This window comes from Eleutherodactylus coqui, chromosome 4 (assembly GCF_035609145.1).
Source record: "Eleutherodactylus coqui strain aEleCoq1 chromosome 4, aEleCoq1.hap1, whole genome shotgun sequence".
NCBI classification, from domain to species: Eukaryota; Metazoa; Chordata; class Amphibia; order Anura; family Eleutherodactylidae; genus Eleutherodactylus; species Eleutherodactylus coqui.
The window spans coordinates 5804847-5829761 of NC_089840.1; the positions used below are offsets into that span (position 1 = coordinate 5804847).

A 24915-nucleotide genomic window follows, 5' to 3' on the forward strand; every position below is an offset into this window, starting at 1 on the left:
ACATGCTCCCGTTACATGTCACCTTACACCCCCTGTACATGCTCCCGTTACATGTCACCTTACACCCCCTGTACATGCTCCCGTTACATGTCACCTTACACCCCCTGTACATGCTCCCGTTACATGTCACCTTACACCCCCTGTACATGCTCCCGTTACATCTCACCTTACACCCCCTGTACATGCTCCCGTTACATGTCACCTTACACCCCCTGTACATGCTCCCGTACATGTCACCTTACACCCCCTGTACATGCTCCCGTTACATCTCACCTTACACCCCCTGTACATGCTCCCGTTACATGTCACCTTACACCACCTGTACATGCTCCTGTTACATGTCACCTTACACACCATGTACATGCTCCCGTTACATGTCACCTTACACCCCCTGTGCATGCTCCTATTACATGTCACCTTACACCCCCTGTACATGCTCCCGTTACATGTCACCTTACACCCCCTGTACATGCACCCGTTACAAGTCACCTAACTCCCCCTGTACATGCTACCGTTACATGTCACCTTACACCCCCTGTACATGCTACCGTTACATGTCACCTTACACCCCCTGTACATGCTCCCGTTATATCTCACCTTACACCCCCTGTACATGCTCCCGTTACATGTCACCTTACACCCCCTGTACATGCTCCCGTTACATGTCACCTTACACCCCCTGTACATGCTCCCGTTACATGTCACCTTACACCCCCTGTACATGCTCCCGTTACATGTCACCTAACTCCCCCTGTACATGCTACCGTTACATGTCACCTTACACCCCCTGTACATGCTCCCGTTACATGTCACCTTACACCCCCTGTACATGCTCCCGTTACATGTCACCTAACTCCCCCTGTACATGCTACCGTTACATGTCACCTTACACCCCCCGTACATGCTCCCGTTACATCTCACCTTACACCCCCTGTACATGCTCCCGTTACATGTCACCTTACACCACCTGTACATGCTCCTGTTACATGTCACCTTACACACCATGTACATGCTCCCGTTACATGTCACCTTACACCCCCTGTGCATGCTCCTATTACATGTCACCTTACACCCCCTGTACATGCTCCCGTTACATGTCACCTTACACCCCCTGTACATGCACCCGTTACAAGTCACCTAACTCCCCCTGTACATGCTACCGTTACATGTCACCTTACACCCCCTGTACATGCTACCGTTACATGTCACCTTACACCCCCTGTACATGCTCCCGTTATATCTCACCTTACACCCCCTGTACATGCTCCCGTTACATGTCACCTTACACCCCCTGTACATGCTCCCGTTACATGTCACCTTACACCCCCTGTACATGCTCCCGTTACATGTCACCTTACACCCCTTGTACATGCTCCCGTTACATGTCACCTAACTCCCCCTGTACATGCTACCGTTACATGTCACCTTACACCCCCTGTACATGCTCCCGTTACATGTCACCTTACACCCCCTGTACATGCTCCCGTTACATGTCACCTAACTCCCCCTGTACATGCTACCGTTACATGTCACCTTACACCCCCTGTACATGCTACCGCTCCATGTCACCTTACACCCCCTGTACATGCTCCCGTTATATCTCACCTTACACCCCCTGTACATGCTCCCGTTACATGCCACCTTACACCCCCTGTACATGCTCCCGTTACATGTCACCTTACACCCCCTGTACATGCTCCCGTTACATCTCACCTTACGCCCCCTGTACATGCTCCCGTTACATGTCACCTTACACCCCCTGTACATGCTCCCGTTACATGTCACCTTACACCCCCTGTACATGCTCCCGGTACATCTCACCTTACGCCCCCTGTACATGCTCCCGTTACATGTCACCTAACACCCCCTGTACATGCTCCCGTTACATGTCACCTTACACCCCCTGTACATGCTCCCGTTACATGTCACCTTACACCCCCTGTACATGCTCCTGTTACATGTCACCTTACACCCCCTGTACATGCCCCCTCTACATGTCACCTTACACCCCCTGTACATGCTCCTGTTACATGTCACCTTACACCCCCTGTACATGCTACCGTTACATGTCACCTTACACCCCCTGTACATGCTCCCATTACATGTCACCTTACACCCCCTGTACATGCTCCCGTTACATCTCACCTTACACCACCTGTACATGCACCTGTTACATGTCACCTTACACACCCTGTACATGCTCCCGTTACATGTCACCTTACACCCCCTGTACATGCTCCCGTTACATGTCACCTTACACCCCCTGTACATGCTCCCGTTACATGTCACCTTACACCCCCTGTACATGCACCCGTTACAAGTCACCTTACTCCCCCTGTACATGCTACCGTTACATGTCACCTTACACCCCCTGTACATGCTCCCGTTACATGTCACCTTACACCCCCTGTACATGCACCCGTTACATTTCACCTTACACCCCCTGTACATGCACCCGTTACATGTCACCTTACACACCCTCTACATGCCCCCTCTACATGTCACCTTAAACCCCCTGTACATGCTCCCGTTACATGTCACCTTACAACCCCTGTACATGCCCCCTCTACATGTCACCTTACACCCCCTGTACATGCCCCCTCTACATGTCACCTTACACCCCCTGTACATGCTCCCGTTACATGTCACCTTACACCCCCTGTACATGCTCCCGTTACATGTCACCTTACACACCCTGTACATGCTCCCGTTACATGTCACCTTACACCCCCTGTACATGCTCCTGTTACATGTCACCTTACACCCCCTGTACATGCTCCCGTTACATGTTACCTTACACCCCCTGTACATGCACCTGTTACATGTCACCTTACACCCCCTGTACATGCACCCGTTACATGTCACCTTACACCCCCTGTACATGCACCCGTTACATCTCACCTTACACCCCTTGTACATGCTCCCGTTACATGTCACCTTACACCCCCTGTACATGCTCCCGTACATGTCACCTTACACCCCTTGTACATGCTCCCGTTACATCTCACCTTACACCCCCTGTACATGCTCCCGTTACATGTCACCTTACACCACCTGTACATGCTCCTGTTATATGTCACCTTACACACCATGTACATGCTCCCGTTACATGTCACCTTACACCCCCTGTGCATGCTCCTATTACATGTCACCTTACACCCCCTGTACATGCTCCCGTTACATGTCACCTTACACCCCCTGTACATGCACCCGTTACAAGTCACCTTACTCCCCCTGTACATGCTACCGTTACATGTCACCTTACACCCCCTGTACATGCTCCCGTTACATGTCACCTTACACCCCATGTACATGCTCCCGTTACATCTCACCTTACACCCCCTGTACATGCTCCCGTTACATGTCACCTTACACCCCCTGTACATGCTCCCGTTACATGTCACCTTACACCCCCTGTACATGCTCCCGTTACATGTCACCTTACACCCCCTGTACATGCTCCCGTTACATCTCACCTTACACACCCTGTAAATGCCCCTCTACATGTCACCTTACACCCCCTGTAAATGCCCCTCTACATGTCACCTTACACCCCCTGTACATGCACCCGTGACATTTCACCTTACACCCCCTGTACATGCTCCCGTTACATGTCACCTTACAACCCCTGTACATGCCCCCTCTACATGTCACCTTACACCCCCTGTAAATGCCCCTCTACATGTCACCTTACACACCCTGTACATGCTCCTGTTACATCTCACCTTACACCCCCTGTACATGCTCCCGTTACATGTCACCTTACACCCCCTGTACATGATCCCGTACATGTCACCTTACACCCCCTGTACATGCTCCCGTTACATCTCAACTTACACCCCCTGTACATGCTCCCGTTACATGTCACCTTACACCACCTGTACATGCTCCTGTTACATGTCACCTTACACACCATGTACATGCTCCCGTTACATGTCACCTTACACCCCCTGTGCATGCTCCTATTACATGTCACCTTACACCCCCTGTACATGCTCCCGTTACATGTCACCTTACACCCCCTGTACATGCACCCGTTACAAGTCACCTTACTCCCCCTGTACATGCTACCGTTACATGTCACCTTACACCCCCTGTACATGCTCCCGTTACATGTCACCTTACTCCCCCTGTACATGCTACCGTTACATGTCACCTTACACGCCCTGTACATGCTCCCGTTACATGTCACCTTACACCCCCTGTACATGCTCCCGTTACATCTCACCTTACACCCCCTGTACATGCTCCCGTTACATGTCACCTTACACCCCATGTACATGCTCCCGTTACATCTCACCTTACACCCCCTGTACATGCTCCCGTTACATGTCACCTTACACCCCCTGTACATGCTCCCGTTACATGTCACCTTACACCCCCTGTACATGCTCCCGTTACATGTCACCTTACACCCCCTGTACATGCTCCCGTTACATCTCACCTTACACCCCCTGTACATGCTCCCGTTACATGTCACCTTACACCCCCTGTACATGCACCCGTTACATTTCACCTTACACTCCCTGTACATGCTCCCGTTACATGTCACCTTACAACCCCTGTACATGCCCCCTCTACATGTCACCTTACACCCCCTGTAAATGCCCCTCTACATGTCACCTTACACACCCTGTACATGCTCCTGTTACATGTCACCTTACACCCCCGTACATGCACCCTCTACATGTAACCTTACACCCCCTGTACATGCTCCTGTTACATGTCACCTTACACCCCCTGTACATGCTCCTGTTACATGTCACCTTACACCCCCTGTACATGCACCCTCTACATGTCACCTTACACCCCCTGTACATGCTCCTGTTACATGTCACCTTACACCCCCTGTACATGCTCCCGTTACATGTCACCTTACACCCCCTGTACATGCTCCCGTTACATGTCACCTTACACCCCACGTACATGCTCCTGTTACATGTCACCTTACACCCCACGTACATGCTCCCGTTACATGTCACCTTACACCCCCTGTACATGCTCCTGTTACATGTCACCTTACACCCCCTGTACATGCTCCCGTTACATGTCACCTTACACCCCCTGTACATGCTCCCGTTACATGTCACCTTACACCCCCTGTACATGCTCCCGTTACATGTAACCTTACACCCCCTGTACATGCTCCTGTTACATGTCACCTTACACCCCCTGTACATGCTCCTGTTACATGTCACCTTACACACCCTGTACATGCTCCCGTTACATGTCACCTTACACCCCCTGTACATGCTCCCGTTACATGTCACCTTACACCCCCTGTACATGCTCCCGTTACATGTCACCTTACACCCCCTGTACATGCTCCCGTTACATGTCACCTTACACCCCCTGTACATGCTCCCGTTACATCTCACCTTACACCCCCTGTACATGCTCCCGTTACATGTCACCTTACACCCCCTGTACATGCTCCCGTACATGTCACCTTACACCCCCTGTACATGCTCCCGTTACATCTCACCTTACACCCCCTGTACATGCTCCCGTTACATGTCACCTTACACCACCTGTACATGCTCCTGTTACATGTCACCTTACACACCATGTACATGCTCCCGTTACATGTCACCTTACACCCCCTGTGCATGCTCCTATTACATGTCACCTTACACCCGCTGTACATGCTCCCGTTACATGTCACCTTACACCCCCTGTACATGCACCCGTTACAAGTCACCTAACTCCCCCTGTACATGCTACCGTTACATGTCACCTTACACCCCCTGTACATGCTACCGTTACATGTCACCTTACACCCCCTGTACATGCTCCCGTTATATCTCACCTTACACCCCCTGTACATGCTCCCGTTACATGTCACCTTACACCCCCTGTACATGCTCCCGTTACATGTCACCTTACACCCCCTGTACATGCTCCCGTTACATGTCACCTTACACCCCCTGTACATGCTCCCGTTACATGTCACCTAACTCCCCCTGTACATGCTACCGTTACATGTCACCTTACACCCCCTGTACATGCTCCCGTTACATGTCACCTTACACCCCCTGTACATGCTCCCGTTACATGTCACCTAACTCCCCCTGTACATGCTACCGTTACATGTCACCTTACACCCCCTGTACATGCTCCCGTTACATCTCACCTTACACCCCCTGTACATGCTCCCGTTACATGTCACCTTACACCACCTGTACATGCTCCTGTTACATGTCACCTTACACACCATGTACATGCTCCCGTTACATGTCACCTTACACCCCCTGTGCATGCTCCTATTACATGTCACCTTACACCCCCTGTACATGCTCCCGTTACATGTCACCTTACACCCCCTGTACATGCACCCGTTACAAGTCACCTAACTCCCCCTGTACATGCTACCGTTACATGTCACCTTACACCCCCTGTACATGCTACCGTTACATGTCACCTTACACCCCCTGTACATGCTCCCGTTATATCTCACCTTACACCCCCTGTACATGCTCCCGTTACATGTCACCTTACACACCCTGTACATGCTCCCGTTACATGTCACCTTACACCCCCTGTACATGCTCCCGTTACATGTCACCTTACACCCCCTGTACATGCTCCCGTTACATGTCACCTAACTCCCCCTGTACATGCTACCGTTACATGTCACCTTACACCCCCTGTACATGCTCCCGTTACATGTCACCTTACACCCCCTGTACATGCTCCCGTTACATGTCACCTAACTCCCCCTGTACATGCTACCGTTACATGTCACCTTACACCCCCTGTACATGCTACCGCTCCATGTCACCTTACACCCCCTGTACATGCTCCCGTTATATCTCACCTTACACCCCCTGTACATGCTCCCGTTACATGCCACCTTACACCCCCTGTACATGCTCCCGTTACATGTCACCTTACACCCCCTGTACATGCTCCCGTTACATCTCACCTTACGCCCCCTGTACATGCTCCCGTTACATGTCACCTTACACCCCCTGTACATGCACCCGTGACATTTCACCTTACACCCCCTGTACATGCTCCCGTTACATGTCACCTTACAACCCCTGTACATGCCCCCTCTACATGTCACCTTACACCCCCTGTAAATGCCCCTCTACATGTCACCTTACACACCCTGTACATGCTCCTGTTACTTGTCACCTTACACCCCCTGTACATGCACCCTCTACATGTCACCTTACACGCCCTGTACATGCTCCCGTTACATGTCACCTTACACCCCCTGTACATGCTCCTGTTACATGTCACCTTACACCCCCTGTACATGCTCCCGTTACATGTCACCTTACACCCCCTGTACATGCTCCTGTTACATGTCACCTTACACACCATGTACATGCTCCCGTTACATGTCACCTTACACCCCCTGTACATGCTCCCGTTACATGTCACCTTACACACCCTGTACATGCTCCCGTTACATCTCACCTTACACCCCCTGTACATGCTCCCGTTACATGTAACCTTACACCCCCTGTACATGCTCCCGTTACATGTCACCTTACACCCCCTGTACATGCTCCCGTTACATGTCACCTTACACACCCTGTACATGCTCCCGTTACATGTCACCTTACACCCCCTGTACATGCTCCCGTTACATGTAACCTTACACCCCCTGTACATGCTACCGTTACATGTAACCTTACACCCCCTGTACATGCTCCCGTTACAAGTCACCTTACATCCCCTGTAAATGCTCCCGTTACATGTCACCTTAAACCCCATGTACATGCTCCCGTTACATGTCACCTTAAACCCCATGCACATGCACCTGTTACATGTCACCTTACACCCCCTGTACATGCTCCCGTTACATGTCACCTTACACCCTCTGTACATGCTCCTGTTACATGTCACCTTACACCCCCTGTACATGCTCCTGTTACATGTCACCTTACACCCCACGTACATGCTCCCGTTACATGTCACCTTACACCCCCTGTACATGCTCCTGTTACATGTCACCTTACACCCCCTGTACATGCTCCCGTTACATGTCACCTTACACCCCCTGTACATGCTCCCGATACATGTCAACTTACACCCCATGTACATGCTCCTGTTACATGTCACCTTACACCCCACGTACATGCTCCCGTTACATGTCACCTTACACCCCCTGTACATGCTCCTGTTACATGTCACCTTACACCCCCTGTACATGCTCCTGTTACATGTCACCTTACACCCCCTGTACATGCTCCCGTTACATCTCACCTTACACCCCCTGTACATGCTCCCGTTACATCTCACCTTACACCCCCTGTACATGCTCCCGTTACATGTCACCTTACACCCCCTGTACATGCTCCCGTACATGTCACCTTACACCCCCTATACATGCTCCCGTTACATCTCACCTTACACCCCCTGTACATGCTCACGTTACATGTCACCTTACACCACCTGTACATGCTCCTGTTACATGTCACCTTACACACCATGTACATGCTCCCGTTACATGTCACCTTACACCCCCTGTGCATGCTCCTATTACATGTCACCTTACACCCCCTGTACATGCTCCCGTTACATGTCACCTTACACCCCCTGTACATGCACCCGTTACAAGTCACCTTACTCCCCCTGTACATGCTACCGTTACATGTCACCTTACACCCCCTGTACATGCTCCCGTTACATGTCACCTTACACCCCATGTACATGCTCCCGTTACATGTCACCTTACACCCCCTGTACATGCTCCCGTTACATGTCACCTTACACCCCCTGTACATGCTCCCGTTACATGTCACCTTACACCCCCTGTACATGCTCCCGTTACATGTCACCTTACACCCCCTGTACATGCTCCCGTTACATCTCACCTTACACCCCCTGTACATGCTCCCGTTACATGTCACCTTACACCCCCTGTACATGCACCCGTGACATTTCACCTTACACCCCCTGTACATGCTCCCGTTACATGTCACCTTACAACCCCTGTACATGCCCCCTCTACATGTCACCTTACACCCCCTGTAAATGCCCCTCTACATGTCACCTTACACACCCTGTACATGCTCCTGTTACATGTCACCTTACACCCCCTGTACATGCACCCTCTACATGTCACCTTACACCCCCTGTACATGCTCCCGTTACATGTCACCTTACACCCCCTGTACATGCTCCTGTTACATGTCACCTTACACACCATGTACATGCTCCCGTTACATGTCACCTTACACCCCCTGTACATGCTCCCGTTACATGTCACCTTACACTCCCTGTACATGCTCCCGTTACATGTCACCTTACACCCCCTGTACATGCTCCTGTTACATGTCACCTTACACACCATGCACATGCTCCCGTTACATGTCACCTTACACCCCCTGTACATGCTCCCGTTACATGTCACCTTACACCCCCTGTACATGCTCCTGTTACATGTCACCTTACACACCATGTACATGCTCCCGTTACATGTCACCTTACACCCCCTGTACATGCTCCCGTTACATGTCACCTTACACACCCTGTACATGCTCCCGTTACATCTCACCTTACACCCCCTGTACATGCTCCCGTTACATGTAACCTTACACCCCCTGTACATGCTCCCGTTACATGTCACCTTACACCCCCTGTACATGCTCCCGTTACATGTCACCTTACACACCCTGTACATGCTCCCGTTACATGTCACCTTACACCCCCTGTACATGCTCCCGTTACATGTAACCTTACACCCCCTGTACATGCTACCGTTACATGTCACCTTACACCCCCTGTACATGCTCCCGTTACAAGTCACCTTACATCCCCTGTACATGCTCCCGTTACATGTCACCTTAAACCCCATGTACATGGTCCCGTTACATGTCACCTTAAACCCCATGTACATGCACCTGTTACATGTCACCTTACACCCCCTGTACATGCTCCTGTTACATGTCACCTTACACCCCCTGTACATGCTCCCGTTACATGTCACCTTACACCCCATGTACATGCTCCCTTTACATGTCACCTTACACCCCCTGTACATGCTCCCGTTACATGTCACCTTACACCCCCTGTACATGCTCCTGTTACATGTCACCTTACACCCCCTGTACATGCTCCTGTTACATGTCACCTTACACCCCACGTACATGCTCCCGTTACATGTCACCTTACACCCCCTGTACATGCTCCTGTTACATGTCACCTTACACCCCCTGTACATGCTCCTGTTACATGTCACCTTACACCCCCTGTACATGCTCCCGTTACATGTCACCTTACACCCCATGTACATGCTCCCGTTACATGTCACCTTAAACCCCATGTACATGCACCTGTTACATGTCACCTTACACCCCATGTACATGCTCCTGTTACATGTCACCTTACACCCCACGTACATGCTCCCGTTACATGTCACCTTACACCCCCTGTACATGCTCCTGTTACATGTCACCTTACACCCCCTGTACATGCTCCCGTTACATGTCACCTTACACCCCCTGTACATGCTCCCGTTACATGTCACCTTACACCCCCTGTACATGCTCCCGTTACATGTCACCTTTCACCCCCTGTACATGCTCCTGTTACATGTCACCTTACACCCCCTGTACATGCTACCGTTACATGTCACCTTACACCCCCTGTACATGCTCCCGTTACATGTTACCTCATACCCCCTGTACATGCTCCCGTTACATGTCACCTTACACCCCCTGTACATGTTTCCGTTACATGTCACCTTACACCCCCTGTACATGCTCCCGTTACATGTCACCTTACACGCCCTGTACATGCTCCCGTTACATGTCACCTTACACCCCCTGTACATGCTCCCGTTACATGTCACCTTACACGCCCTGTACATGCTCCCTTTACATGTCACCTTACACCCCCTGTACATGCTCCCGTTACATGTCACCTTACACCCCCTGTACATGCTCCCTTTACATGTCACCTTACACCCCCTGTACATGCTCCCGTTACATGTCACCTTACACCCCCTGTACATGCTCCCGTTACATGTCACCTTACACCCCCTGTACATGCTCCCGTTACATGTCACCTTACACCCCCTGTACATGCTCCCGTTACATGTCACCTTACACCCCCTGTACATGCACCCGTTACATTTCACCTTACACCCCCTGTACATGCACCCGTTACATGTCACCTTACACACCCTCTACATGCCCCCTCTACATGTCACCTTACACCCCCTGTACATGCTCCCGTTACATGTCACCTTACACCCCCTGTACATGCTCCCGTTACATGTCACCTTACACCCCCTGTACATGCTCCCGTTACATGTCACCTTACACACCCTCTACATGCCCCCTCTACATGTCACCTTACACCCCCTGTACATGCTCCCATTACATCTCACCTTACACCCCCTGTACATGCTCCTGTTACATGTCACCTTACACCCCCTGTACATGCTCCCGTTACATGTCACCTTACACCCCCTGTACATGCTCCCGTTACATGTCACCTTACACCCCCTGTACATGCTCCTGTTACATGTCACCTTACACCCCCTGTACATACTCCCGTTACATGTCACCTTACACCCCCTGTACATGCTCCCGTTACATCTCACCTTACACCCCCTGTACATGCTCCCGTTACATGTCACCTTACACCCCCTGTACATGCTCCCGTTACATGTCACCTTATACTCCCTGTACATGCCCCCTCTACATGTCACCTTACACCCCCTGTACATGCTCCTGTTACATGTCACCTTACACCCCCTGTACATGCTACCGTTACATGTCACCTTACACCCCCTGTACATGCTCCCGTTACATCTCACCTTACACCACCTGTACATGCACCTGTTACATGTCACCTTACACACCCTGTACATGCTCCCGTTACATGTCACCTTACACCCCCTGTACATGCTCCCGTTACATGTCACCTTACACCCCCTGTACATTCTCCCGTTACATGTCACCTTACACCCCCTGTACATGCACCCGTTACAAGTCACCTTACTCCCCCTGTACATGCTACCGTTACATGTCACCTTACACCCCCTGTACATGCTCCCGTTACATGTCACCTTACACCCCCTGTACATGCACCCGTTACATGTCACCTTACACCCCCTGTACATGCACCCGTTACATTTCACCTTACACCCCCTGTACATGCACCCGTTACATGTCACCTTACACACCCTGTACATGCTCCCGTTACATGTCACCTTACAACCCCTGTACATGCCCCCTCTACATGTCACCTTACACCCCCTGTACATGCCCCCTCTACATGTCACCTTACACCCCCTGTACATGCTCCCGTTACATCTCACCTTACACCCCCTGTACATGCTCCCTCTACATGTCACCTTACACCCCCTGTACATGCTCCTGTTACATCTCACCCTACACCCCCTGTACATGCTCCCGTTACATGTCACCTTACATCCCCTGTACATGCTACCGTTACATGTCACCTTACACCCCCTGTACATGCTCCCGTTACATGTCACCTTACACCCCCTGTAAATGCCCCTCTACATGTCACCTTACACCCCCTGTACATGCTCCCGTTACATGTCACCTTACACCCCCTGTACATGCTCCTGTTACATGTCACCTTACACCCCCTGTACATGCTCCCGTTACATGTCACCTTACACCCCCTGTACATGCTCCCGTTACATGTCACCTTACACCCCCTGTACATGCTCCCTCTACATGTCACCTTACACCCCCTGTACATGCTCCCGTTACATGTCACCTTACACACCCTGTACATGCTCCCGTTACATGTCACCTTACACCCCCTGTACATGCTCCTGTTACATGTCACCTTACACCCCCTGTACATGCTCCCGTTACATGTTACCTTACACCCCCTGTACATGCACCCGTTACATGTCACCTTACACCCCCTGTACATGCATCCGTTACATGTCACCTTACACCCCCTGTACATGCACCCGTTACATGTCACCTTACACCCCCTGTACATGCACCCGTTACATCTCACCTTACACCCCCTGTACATGCTCCCGTTACATGTCACCTTACACCCCCTGTACATGCACCCGTTACATCTCACCTTACACCCCCTGTACATGCTCCCGTTACATGTCACCTTACACTCCGTGTACATGCTCCCGTTACATGTCACCTTACACCACCTGTACATGCTCCCGTTACATGTCACCTTACACCCCCTGTACATGCACCCGTTACATCTCACCTTACACCCCCTGTACATGCACCCGTTACATCTCACCTTACACCCCCTGTACATGCTCCCGTTACATGTCACCTTACACCCCCTGTACATGCACCCGTTACATCTCACCTTACACCCCCTGTACATGCTCCCGTTACATGTCACCTTACACTCCGTGTACATGCACCCATTATATGTCACCTTACACCCCCTGTACATGCTCCCGTTACATGTCACCTTACACCCCCTGTACATGCTCCCGTTACATGTCACCTTACACCCCCTGTACATGCTCCCGTTACATGTCACCTTACACCCCCTGTACATGCACCCGTTACATGTCACCTTACACCCCCTGTACATGCACCCGTTACATCTCACCTTACACCCCATGTACATGCTCCTGTTACATTTCACCTTACACCCCCTGTACATGCTCCTGTTACATGTCACCTTACACCCCCTGTACATGCTCCCGTTACATTTCACCTTACACCCCCTGTACATTCTCCCGTTACATGTCACGTTACACCCCCTGTACATGCTCCTGTTACATGTCACCTTACACCCCCTGTACATGCACCCGTTACATGTCACCTTACACCCCCTGTACATGCACCCGTTACATCTCACCTTACACCCCATGTACATGCTCCTGTTACATTTCACCTTACACCCCCTGTACATGCTCCTGTTACATGTCACCTTACACCCCCTGTACATGCTCCCGTTACATTTTACCTTACACCCCCTGTACATGCTCCCGTTACATGTCACGTTACACCCCCTGTACATGCTCCTGTTACATGTCACCTTACACCCCATGTACATGCACCCGTTACATTTCACCTTACACCCCCTGTACATGCACCCGTTACATTTCACCTTACACCCCCTGTACATGCTCCCGTTACATGTAACCTTACACCCCCTGTACATGCTCCCGTTACATGTCACCTTACACCCCCTGTACATGCTACTGTTACATGTAAAACATGACCTGTTGGTGGTCCCTGAGAACTGAAGTTGGGGACCCCTGCTCTACAGCACCGCCTTCCAATAGGTGGCGTTGTAGAGGTATTGTTCCATCTTCCCACTGCAGCGTTCGAGGAGTGGGCCCACAGCCGAGGAGACAGTGGGGAAGAGGAAGGCCTTGTCACAGGCCTCTACCATCTCCTCCGACTAAGAGTAGCTCGGGACCCAACCACGTTTCTGCTGGGGGAGATGATGGGGATAGTAACTGGGGTTACCTTAAGTCCAATTGTCACTCGTGACGCCACCCTTCCGTCTCCAGGGCTGGATCTTGCAAATGAATAAAGTAGTCCAACACCAGAAGAGTATATTTTGGAACAAAACTGGTAACGTTCGATCTTGTCCATTTACTTAAACATTTGCATAATGTCACTAACAATTGCTGAACAGTTGTAGAAATCACAGTTCACAAGTATGGCATCTCGGTGGAGCTCACAGGGCAATTGTACAATCCACAGTCCGAGTTATCTGTAGGTTCCATTACTTCCGGTATTCACTTTCTCTCTCTCCACCGGCAAAACACTCACACTTTCTCTTCGCTGTAAAGCAGCCTCTCTCTCTCTCAGCACAAGCACCAAGGATTCCAGGCTGAGTACAAGGAAGTCACTCGGCCTCCTCCATGCTCCACACACAGACCGATCTGTCCGGTGTCTGTGTGGCTCACTCACACTCTGCCAAACTTCTTCAATCGACTCGATTCCCTCCTTGCATTCTTTACAAGAACATATATATCCCACTATTACGTGACCACAAGCGATACACACATAACATTACATTTTCCAGACATGAACCAGACATTAACTGTTTCATGCCTGCAGACATCCAATACACATATCTTGATGCACTTTACAAACCAGACATTGGCACAAGACAGACATAGAATATTCTGGATGGGCCCCACTAACTCCGGGCCACTACACCACCTGCAATGCTAAGGGAAGACACGAGCTGATCAATCCAAATGGCAGGAGGGGAGAGGGAGAAAGCAAAGGTGGCGGACGGGGGAAGAAAGCGAGCCCCTGGAGGAAGAACAAGCAGGTAAAAAGGAAAAGCCAAGAAGAAGAGGTGAGAAGTGTCCACAGCAGGAGGAGTACGTGACTCACCCGTGGACACAGACCCACCACACCCTAGAGGGGAAGTATAGAACGAACATGGCACTATTTTAGTATTATATGGCAGTTTTATTTGTGCTGAAATTTTTTTTTGGAAAACTGTCTAAAATCTCCGTGGGGGGTGGGAGGGCTACTTTGATTGCTGCACTACTTAAAGATAACCCATCATATAATCCCCTCCAAGTCAATGTTACTGAATCTTTGGTACTTGTGGTTATGGCTGTTAGGCCGGTCTCATTCGGGTGCATTATCATTGTGCGGCATCTGAACGGTGGCTAGCCGTAGTGGGGGAGACCATGGGTAAAGAAGATCGATGTCACGGGTGGCTCTGCAATCTCTCCTGACAGTGGCAGAAAATGGCCTAGCTCAGTCGCGTGCAATAGAATAGGCAGAATAATAGTAAAAGCTATACTTAACGGTTTTGTCACGTGACGCCAGTAACTTTGGGGGTGAACTCTTGTGGTTGGTAGCGAAATAACTGAGACCAGTCCACGTAGCTTTTGTTGTAAACCGAAGGTGCACAGTTTACTCAGCAGTTTAACAATTTACAGTTCACAGTTTTGCTGACTTGTTTTGCAGTTGAATTTAACATTGTCCCAAACACAGAATATCACAAAGACAGTTTCCTTCAATGCTCTCTCTATTTACAGTTACCCAGAAAGAATCCTCACAGTCCTAGTTATCGGAGGGTTGTTTTCCTTAGGATTATTTAATAGAAGATGAAGTTACTGAGATATGGATGCTTGCACTTTCCCTGACTCTGCATTAAACAGGGACTTGTACAATTCACTGTTGTGTAGACGGTTCTCGGATCTTTGTACTCTTTCTGCACTTGTTCTGAAAGCTTGTGTATTCCCAATTTGGGCTTTGGCAAGGTTAACTGCGGCTGCACTGCATCACACCTCCTCACTCGTCCACCTTCCGACAATGACTCTCTTCAACTCCTCCTTCACTTCCTGCTACCTTCCCTCACTTTTCTCAACACTCCAATTAACATCCCGCCTCGCCCTGCACACTTTCCCGGGCTCTTCTTAACTCCTCCCCCTTTACCAATCAGGGAATTAGGTGACAAACAGCGAATGAAGAACAAGCTGTTGCCGGGCAGAATAGCTTTAGTCCGTGAAGTAGGGGAAAGACAAGGTCTCTCCTCCGTTCAATACCTTTCAGGATTATGAATGTGTGGCTATCCTGTAGGATCCTCCGGCCCACTACAATTATGGGTTGCGCACAATATTGCTGCACACAACTCGAGAAGCCAATAGCCCATTGATCGTATTGGGCCACTCACGCTAGCAATTTTTTTAACTCTTGTATTACTGGCTCAAAAAAATCACAGCATGCACTATCTTGGCGTGTATTATGTGTTCATACATGGTAAGATAGTGTATGGGGATTGGTGGCACACCAGCATACATGTTCATATGAGCCCGAACTTACCCTGACACCACTCAGATCCTATCTATAGCCAGGCACCCTGATTGGCTGTTCCCTGCTGGCTTACTGCACTTCACTGAGACTGTTCCCCTTTACCTTCTGGCAGCGTCAATCCTACTAGGTAAGTCAGGTTGAGCACCCAGAGGCATGATGCCATACAGCTAATCCGCTGAGCAAGTGGTGGTAGTTCTACTTCAGGCTATTCTGCCAGGAAGCAATCACCAGGCAGCATCTTCCAGGTCCAGTCTGTCTCATCGCAGGCCTGACTACACTGTAGGCTTGCTCTTCTCTGTACCTCACATGCAGTGGATTATACAGTGTGAAAGCATTGTATTATATTTTATTCAGTAGCGTCGTGTGCATAGCAAGAAATAGGTCAGTAAAAAAACATTGTAGGTGAAGTGTTACCAACAGGGTCTCAGATGCTGAGCATGCAGCTTTGTCAGATTTAGCCTTTGTAATGTTTTACTAAGATAGAAGTAGCACATGTGCTGTGGATTTTGGACTGTTGACTTGTTTAACCTAGCGGGGGGTGTGAGAGGGTTGTTATACTATATAACATTTTGCATTGCAACAATAAACCAGAAGAGCATGAAAACATCACGTCAGCGTTTCTTGTTGTTCTCTTCTCCGATGCATCGTCTATATGATAATTAGGCATTCCTTATAATGATACCCCTTGAATATCACCTAAATTAAGTGATTTCTTTAACAACAGCATAACTTTTAATTCACCAGCGCTGGGACAGACACCGCCACCCATTATAGACAGACTTGCCAATCAGTAAATAGCTCGGCAGGCACATAGAAGGCCATTACACACTATTACCCGTTACAGGCTTTGTACTGCTTACAACATGACGGGTTTTACAGCCAATGCTTTTCTTTGCCTTTACCAAGCCAAAACTTTCTTATCACTGATCAGCAACCCAAACGGTGAATCCACTGATGTCGGGAGGAGAGCCAAGTAGACGGGTGTCTCGGCTCCTTCATCTGGTGACTTTGTGGCATTGGGGCCTGCCATGTCAGTCCTCACCCACCCTGGGCAGCAGGCATTGAGAAGGATGCCCTCTCCTTTCCTGCTCTCCTTTAGTTGACGTGCTTGAATTCTGGACAGCACAGTCACCCCGATTTTGGACACCCCATAAGCAAAGCTCGGCCAACCGTTTTCCTCATGGACTCCATTCCCGGCGTCCTTCACAAACGTCTCCATCAGCTTCACCAGCTCGTCCTCTGTGATGGTGGCACTGCGGAATCTCTCCTGAAGTTCGGGGCTGCACTTTGGAAGGGTCGTTTGACTGAAAATACTGGAGACATTAACGACTCTTCCTATGAGGAAAGAGATGGAGATGTTAGTAAGCAGTTGATTGAGTGCCGACAGATCCTGCACAGTACAAGTGGCCAGAAATCCCATCACTATTTCATGTGCTTTCAATTGTTCCCTCACTTAGGGCTTATTTAGACGACCGTATATCGGCCAGATATTCACGTTGGCCGATATACGGTGTCTCTCTCTGCAGGGGGAGGAGGCAGGAAGAGTCGGGAGCAGTGCTCTGAGCCCCCTCTCTGCCTCCTCTCCACCCCCCCTGCACTATGAGGAGAGGTAGGATGGGGAGGAGCTCATTCATGAAACTTAACCCCACCCCCGTCCCGCCTCCTCTCATTGCAAATAGTGCAGATGGGCGGAGAGGGGGTGGGAGCTCAGAGCACTGCTCCCAGCTCTTCCAGCCTCCTCCCCCTGCAGAGAGAGATGCCGTATATCGGCCGGCGTGAATATCCGTCTGAATGCACCCTTAAAGTGTTTTTCCTTCTAATGACATTTATCCTTGATAAACAATAATGCATTGCAGTAAACAAGTACTGCAGTGTATTATCAGAACGATCATAACATCATAGGTGCATAAAAAAATGTAATAAAAAAAACTTTAAAAAAGTAAGGAGAAAAAGACTTTGTAAAAAAAAACAAAACATGTTTGTGTTTGTTGCATCCATAACGACCTGTACAATAAATAGAACTTTTTATCCAGCGTGGCAAATGCTATAAAAAAGTAAGAAAATTGAGCCCAAATACTTTTTTTGTTAATTTCGCCACCTTCCCACCCCCAAAAAATCTGCAGCTCATTGCAAAAAACAAGCCCTCACAGAGCTTCATCCATGGGAAATTAAAAAGGAGGATTACAATATGTCATTTTCTGATGAGACATTTCCCTTAGACTTACCATTTGGCTTAATGAGCGGCAGGAGTTCGTTGCAAACATTCCTCGTACCAAAAAAGTTGGTTTTCAGAATGACTTCAGCTTGGATTGCAAATGGAGTTGTGTCAGCGGCTGTTGGCGATGGAAATAAGACATTTAGGCAGGATGGTGGTGATTTGGCGCGGCGCTGACACACTGAGGCGGCACACTTTTTTGCAAAACAAGCCTTACTTACTATTAACGGAGGCGGGACTTCACCGCAGCGGAGGGTATATGATACTTAGCTGAGAATGGCCGTTTCATTAGAGCATTACACTGGTACCAGCACACGGCATAACTGACTGATCGAAACTACATTTGTTCGTTACATTATCCCTGATCGTAGTTTTATTATTACAAATAAGGTAAAAGTTTGGGTTTTTTTCGAACTTTTATTATCCTTTATCTTTTTAAACAAATTTTTACATTTTTTTAGCCCTCGTGATGGTTTGATCGCTTCTGCAGTATAAGATAGTAGCATAGTATTACATTATACCGCAATCTGACAGGCAGCTGTCACACCACACCACGGGCATGGCTTCATAGGCAATCTGAAATGGCAGCTCTGGGGGCTTTAAGAAGGACCCCGACTGCCATGGCAACCAAATTTCACCCTGTGTTCACATTGCGGGGGATCATTCGGAAACCCTGAACTCTGATCGGGCATTTAAATGCCGCTGTCAGAATTGACTATGGCATTTAAAGGGTTAACAGCCACGATCAGCGGTGGTGCCGATCATAGCTGCTGCGGGCGGGTGTCAGATGTAAGAAACAGCCGTCCCCCACATTGTATGGAGCGGGATCAACCTCCGGTCCCCTTCCATATAAAGCCTGAACCTCCATAATGTAACTGTACGTCCTGGAGCATTAGGGGGTTAAGGGATGTGTGCGGTCTGGAACGATCCCCATGCCGTACCGCCACCATTTACTGAGCGATGATACTCGTAAGAGCGGTCAACATTGGGACGGCTGTCGGTCGTTGAAGCACCCAACAGTCGGTCGGTGTAAAAGGACTTAAAACCTAATGTGAACCTTGTAGAAGAGAGAAGTGAAGCTCATCTGGCGAGCAATGTGAGCTCCGTGTCCCTCCGGGTCTCAGTTACTTGTGGCAAGTTCTGTTTTGGTCTCTGCCCAACATGGAGCTAGTGTTACCCCCTGTATTACTGCAAGGAGCAAGACTTAAGGTTCCGATTATACTTTATAGAGAGCAGGACAATGTGGAAGGTTTCACAATAATTTACCGGTATTCAGATTAAGTGATATTGGAGCCGAGTGGTGAATGATTGTCCTTCTATTGTAAATGATATATAATTATATACAAAGAATAAAGGTTGCAGCTTTCATTACATCACAAAGAAAACACTTTGCAAGTTACATCACATCATTAGCTAAGAGGTTACCACTTACATGTTACAGGAACATCACCGGGAAGTTGACTCATATGAACCAGCAACCCAGGAAGCCAAAACGTGCCAAGACAGCGTAACTTCTCCAGTGGACCGATAGGCATAACACCTCCTTGCCCCATCACCAAAGGTTCCCTCACTTCTAGGGGTTCCACAGATCTGACACAACCTCATCCTGTCCCCAAAGGTTCCCCTCACTTCTAGGGGTTCCACAGATCTGACACAACCTCACCCTGTGGAGGGCTTTGTGGATGAAGGTGGCGAGTTTGAATTGAATTCTGTATTTAACGGGCAGCCAGTGCAGTGACCGGCACAGGGCAGAGGCGTCCGAGTAGCGGCTGGACAGGAAGATGAGCCTGGCTGCCCCATTCAGGATGGATTGGAGAGGGTAGAGTCTGGTGCAGGGGAGGCCGATGTTACCATACAGTGCGGCATGGGGTCCCGCGGTCGGCGCGCGTCGCTCCGGCGTCGGCTCCAGCAGCCTGGAGCCCTGTGTCGAGGTCATCCCAGCAGCTTGGGTTGGCCAGTGGGCGGCGGCGTGGGCGTGCCCGCCCGTAGGGTGCCGCCCGCACTCCTCTGTGCTTCTTATACAGCAGTGGGTGGAGTTGCCTCCTCCCACTCTCCGCCCCTGGGCGGAACCTTGTGGTTAAAAGACTGGCAGTGACTGAGCTCATTGCCAGTTACTGGTTCTGCATGCACCTAGCCAGTCTGTCTGCGGTTCTCCTCAGCCAGTCCCTAGTTGTCGGTCAGCTCCCTCTGGTCCCCTATTACTCTGTCTGTTTGTGTTGGTTCTGTTTGCCTCTAATCTAGTCTGGCCCAGTCAGCACTAGTTGCTATCCAGCACCCTGCCAGTTTGCCTGTGAGCTCCATCTCCAGCCTTGTCAGTTTTGTTGGTCTGATTCATCTGCCTCCTCTGTCGGCACTCTGTTCCCCCCATTAGGTAGGTTCCTGCTTGTCAGTCGCCAGGTCCCTAGCCAGGGCAGGGACCGCCGTCCAGTTGTCCGCCTGGGGTTAGCCAGGGCCGAGGCAAGTAGGCAGGGACAGTGGGGGTGCGGGAGATCAGGGCACCCCAACTGGCGCTTGGGGGGCAGAGTGCCGTAACAGCCGATCAGCAACGAGTTGCAATAATCGAGCCGGGAGTGGATGAGGGCGACAGTAAGCGTTTTTAGCGTGTCCACAGTGAGAAAAGAGCGGATTCTTGCAATGTTCTTGAGGTGCAGCTGACATGTTCGGGCCAGAGATTGGATGTAGGAGGTAAAAGAGAGATCAGAATCAAATATGACCCCAAGGCAGCGGGCGTGTTGTCTAGGAGTTATGGTGGCGCCACACACTTGATGGAGATGTCAGGATGAGGTCGGTTAGTGGAGGGCGGAAATACCAGCAGGTCAGTTTTAGAGAGGTTTAGTTTTAGGTAGAGAGAGGACATGGTGTTAGAGACAGCGGACAGACAGTCGGTGATGTTTTGGAGTAAAGGTGCAGAGATGTCACGGGCAGAGGTGTATAGCTGGGTGTCATCAGCATACAGGTGGTATTGGAGGCCAAATCTCCTGATGGTTTGTCCAATAGGGGCTGTGTAGATAGAGAAAAGAAGGAGGCCGAGGACAGAGCCCTGGGGGACCCCAACAGCAAGGGGAAGAGGAGGGGGCCGAGGACCGAGCCCTGGGGGACCCCAACAGCAAGGGGAAGAGGAGGGGAGGTAGAGCCAGCAAAGGAGACACTGAAAGAGCGGTCAGATAGGTAGGAAGAGAACCAGGAGAGAGCAGTGTCCTTTAGGCCAATGGAGCGAAACATACTGAGGAGGAGTTTGTGGTCAACAGTGTCAAATGCTGCGGAGAGGTCGAGGAGGATCAGTAGGGAGTAATCGCCCCTCGATTTGGCTGTCAGTAGGTCATTGGATACCCTTGTAAGGGCAGTTTCTGTCGAGTGTTGAGGTCGAAAGCCAGACTGTAGAGGGTCTAGGAGAGAGTGCTCTGATAGGTAGCTTACAAGGCGGGAGTAAACCAGCCGTTCTAGTAGTTTGGAGATGAAGGGGAGGTTTGAGATGGGTCGGTAGTTGGCAGCATCAGTCGCGTCCAGAGTCGGCTTCTTTAGCAGTGGGGATATGATGGCGTGTTTGAAAGAAGAGGGAAAGATGCCAGAGGTCAGAGAGAGGTTGAATATAGTGGTGAGGTGGGAGATGACCACTGGGGACAGGGATCGGAGGAGGTGTGAGGGGAGAGGGTCGCTAGCGCAGGTGGTGGGGCGAGCAGAGAAGAGCAATTTGGAGACTTCTTCCTATGAGACCTATGAGACCTTTGAGACCTATGAGACCTCCCCATCCTGTCACCAGAGCTTCCCTCCCTTCTAGGGGTTCCACAGATACGACACCTCCTCATCCCAACATCAAGGGTTCCCAAAATTTCAATTTGACTTTATTATTCTAATACAGATGACCTTAAGTCTGCATTCCAAAGTCTTCCAGGTTCCGACACATTCCTGTTGGATGTGGAGATCAGCCGCAGCGCCATAAATCTTGCCTCTGTCTGTATGCAAACTCAAAATACTTCTTCCCAGAAATAAACATGACTTCCTACCCCAGATGGGATGTGCCTCATACAGTCCATCATGTTGACTTCTTCTCTTGGTATGCAGATTTAATTTCGCCTTTGGCCCATTTATACCTAACAATTTGTTTAAATAAAGGAATGTGAGCGATAATCGTTCGGTGATTGTGAAGAAGTCGCTCACTATTCGTTTGTGGTTGTTTATCGGTGACTTTCAGTCAGCAAAAAAACTACCTCTGGCTTCTCATTGCGTGTAAACGCTCCCCGCTACATAGACGGTGAAGCGCTGAGCGAGAAGCCAGCAATGTCTTTCAGTCTAAACTCTCTGCACGAGCGCTGATGACCTTAACCGTGACGTCAGTGCTCATGCCGCCGTGTAAGTGACTGTCGGCCCGTGTAAAAGGGACATTAGACACAAATCTGTTTACTGGGCTTTCTGTCCAGAACAATGATGGTTCAAAACTCCTAATGAGCTCCTCGGAGTGTTCCTGACTGAAGGAATTAAGGTCTAAATAATTATACATTCAGTATTTTCCTGACACCGCGGTGCAGCACCACCTCCCAATACGTTTCTATCTGCATTACAGCTTCACCCACTCTGCCCACCAGTAGTGATCAGAGCTTTACCATCCCCCTCCATTACTGTAGTCACACCCTGAGCTTCACCATATCATATCCAGAGCTTCACTTTAACCCCGTTCAGCAATCATATCCAGAGAGCAAATTAATTCTAAATTCATTGGGGCAGAAGAAAGATGGCAGCACTGACAGTGAGTAATGGCCATGCTCCCCCACTCCTTAATGTTGGGCGCCTCTTCTCAGGGCAGTACTTCTAGCTGATGTGCCATGCAAGCGGTAGGTCTGCTAGATGGAAATAGAATTTTTTTCTCTTCTCAAAAAAGCACCCAGACACTGAAGTCTCATGACACCCCTGGTTGGTCTCACGGCACCCCTGGTAGGTCTTACGGCACTCCTGGTAGGTCTCAAGGCACCCCTGGTTGGTCTCACAGTACCTCTGGTTGGTCTCACGGCACCCCTGGTTGGTCTCACAGCACCCCTGGTTGGTCTTACGGCACTCCTGGTGGGTCACGTGGCACCCCTGGTGGGTCTCACGGCACCCCTGGTTGGTCTCACGGTACCCCTGGTTGGTCTCATGGCACCCCTGGTGGGTCTCATGGCACCCCTGGTTGGTCTCACAATACCCCTGGTTGGTCTCATGGCACCCCTGGTGGGTCTCATGGCACTCATGGTTGGTCTCACGGTACCCCTGGTTGGTCTCATGGCACCCCTGGTGGGTCTCATGGCACTCCTTGTTGGTCTCACGGTACCCCTGGTGGGTCTCATGGCACTTGTGGTTGGTCTCACGGTACCCCTGGTAGGTCTCATGACACCCCTGGTTGGTCTCACGGTACCCCTGGTGGGTCCCATGGCACCCCTGGTGGGTCTCATGGCACTTGTGGTTGGTCTCACGGTACCCCTGGTGGGTCCCATGGCACCCCTGGTAGGTCTCATGGCACCCCAGGGTACCGCAGCATCTGATAGATTACAGCACTATGTACCACTTGGTCCTTGCTGATGATATGATCTGGGTGCAGTGATGGCAGGTCTTCTACACGTATGACAGCAATAAGCTACAACACAATAGTGACTAGAATATCACGTACCTTTAAATGCAATTCCAGCATTGTTGACGAGGACATCCAGACCGCCATACTTCTCCTTGAGGAAATCCTGCAGAGCCCGGATACTCTTCAGGTCATTGATGTCCAGCTGATGGAAGAGCGGGCACAACCCCTCATTATTTAGGGTCTTGACAGCTTCTTCTCCAAGCTGGGGGTTCCTGGCTGTCAGATACACGTCCCCCTGGAACTGCCGGCACAGAGCCCGGACCACAGCCAGCCCAACACCTTTATTGCTGCCCGTGACTACTGCCACCCGCACTCCGGCCATGCTGCCAGCGCTTACTGTGTGCGTACAAGACTGCGGTATT

At 50.4% G+C, this 24915-nt stretch overlaps 1 protein-coding gene across 2 annotated transcripts; it reads right to left on the reverse strand.

The window, feature by feature from the left end:
- Positions 1-15795: 15795 nt before the first annotated feature.
- On the reverse strand, positions 15796-24915 carry LOC136625054 (carbonyl reductase [NADPH] 1-like). Of its 2 annotated transcripts, none has more exons than XM_066598987.1 (3): positions 20384-20773; positions 18962-19069; positions 15796-18071 (listed from the first exon to the last, which is right to left on the reverse strand). In XM_066598987.1, the coding sequence occupies exons 1-3, from the start codon at positions 20502-20504 to the stop codon at positions 17635-17637; spliced, it is 666 nt and encodes a 221-aa protein (XP_066455084.1). In that variant the 5' UTR covers positions 20505-20773; the 3' UTR covers positions 15796-17634. The 2 variants fall into 2 exon arrangements, with proteins under 2 accessions (XP_066455084.1, XP_066455083.1); XM_066598986.1 differs by lacking the exon at positions 20384-20773 and adding an exon at positions 24590-24915 and having other exon boundaries at positions 15842-18071.

Bases quoted from the DNA above. Each gene is read 5' to 3' on its own strand.
- LOC136625054 (XM_066598986.1), bottom strand. From the start codon at position 24,875: ATGGCCGGAGTGCGGGTGGCAGTAGTCACGGGCAGCAATAAAGGTGTT. The intron at 19,070-24,589 runs GTACGTGATATT...CATCGCCAACAG, and splicing joins TGCTGGAATTGCATTTAAAG to CCGCTGACACAACTCCATTT. The intron at 18,072-18,961 runs GTAAGTCTAAGG...CTTTCCTCATAG, and splicing joins GCCGCTCATTAAGCCAAATG to GAAGAGTCGTTAATGTCTCC.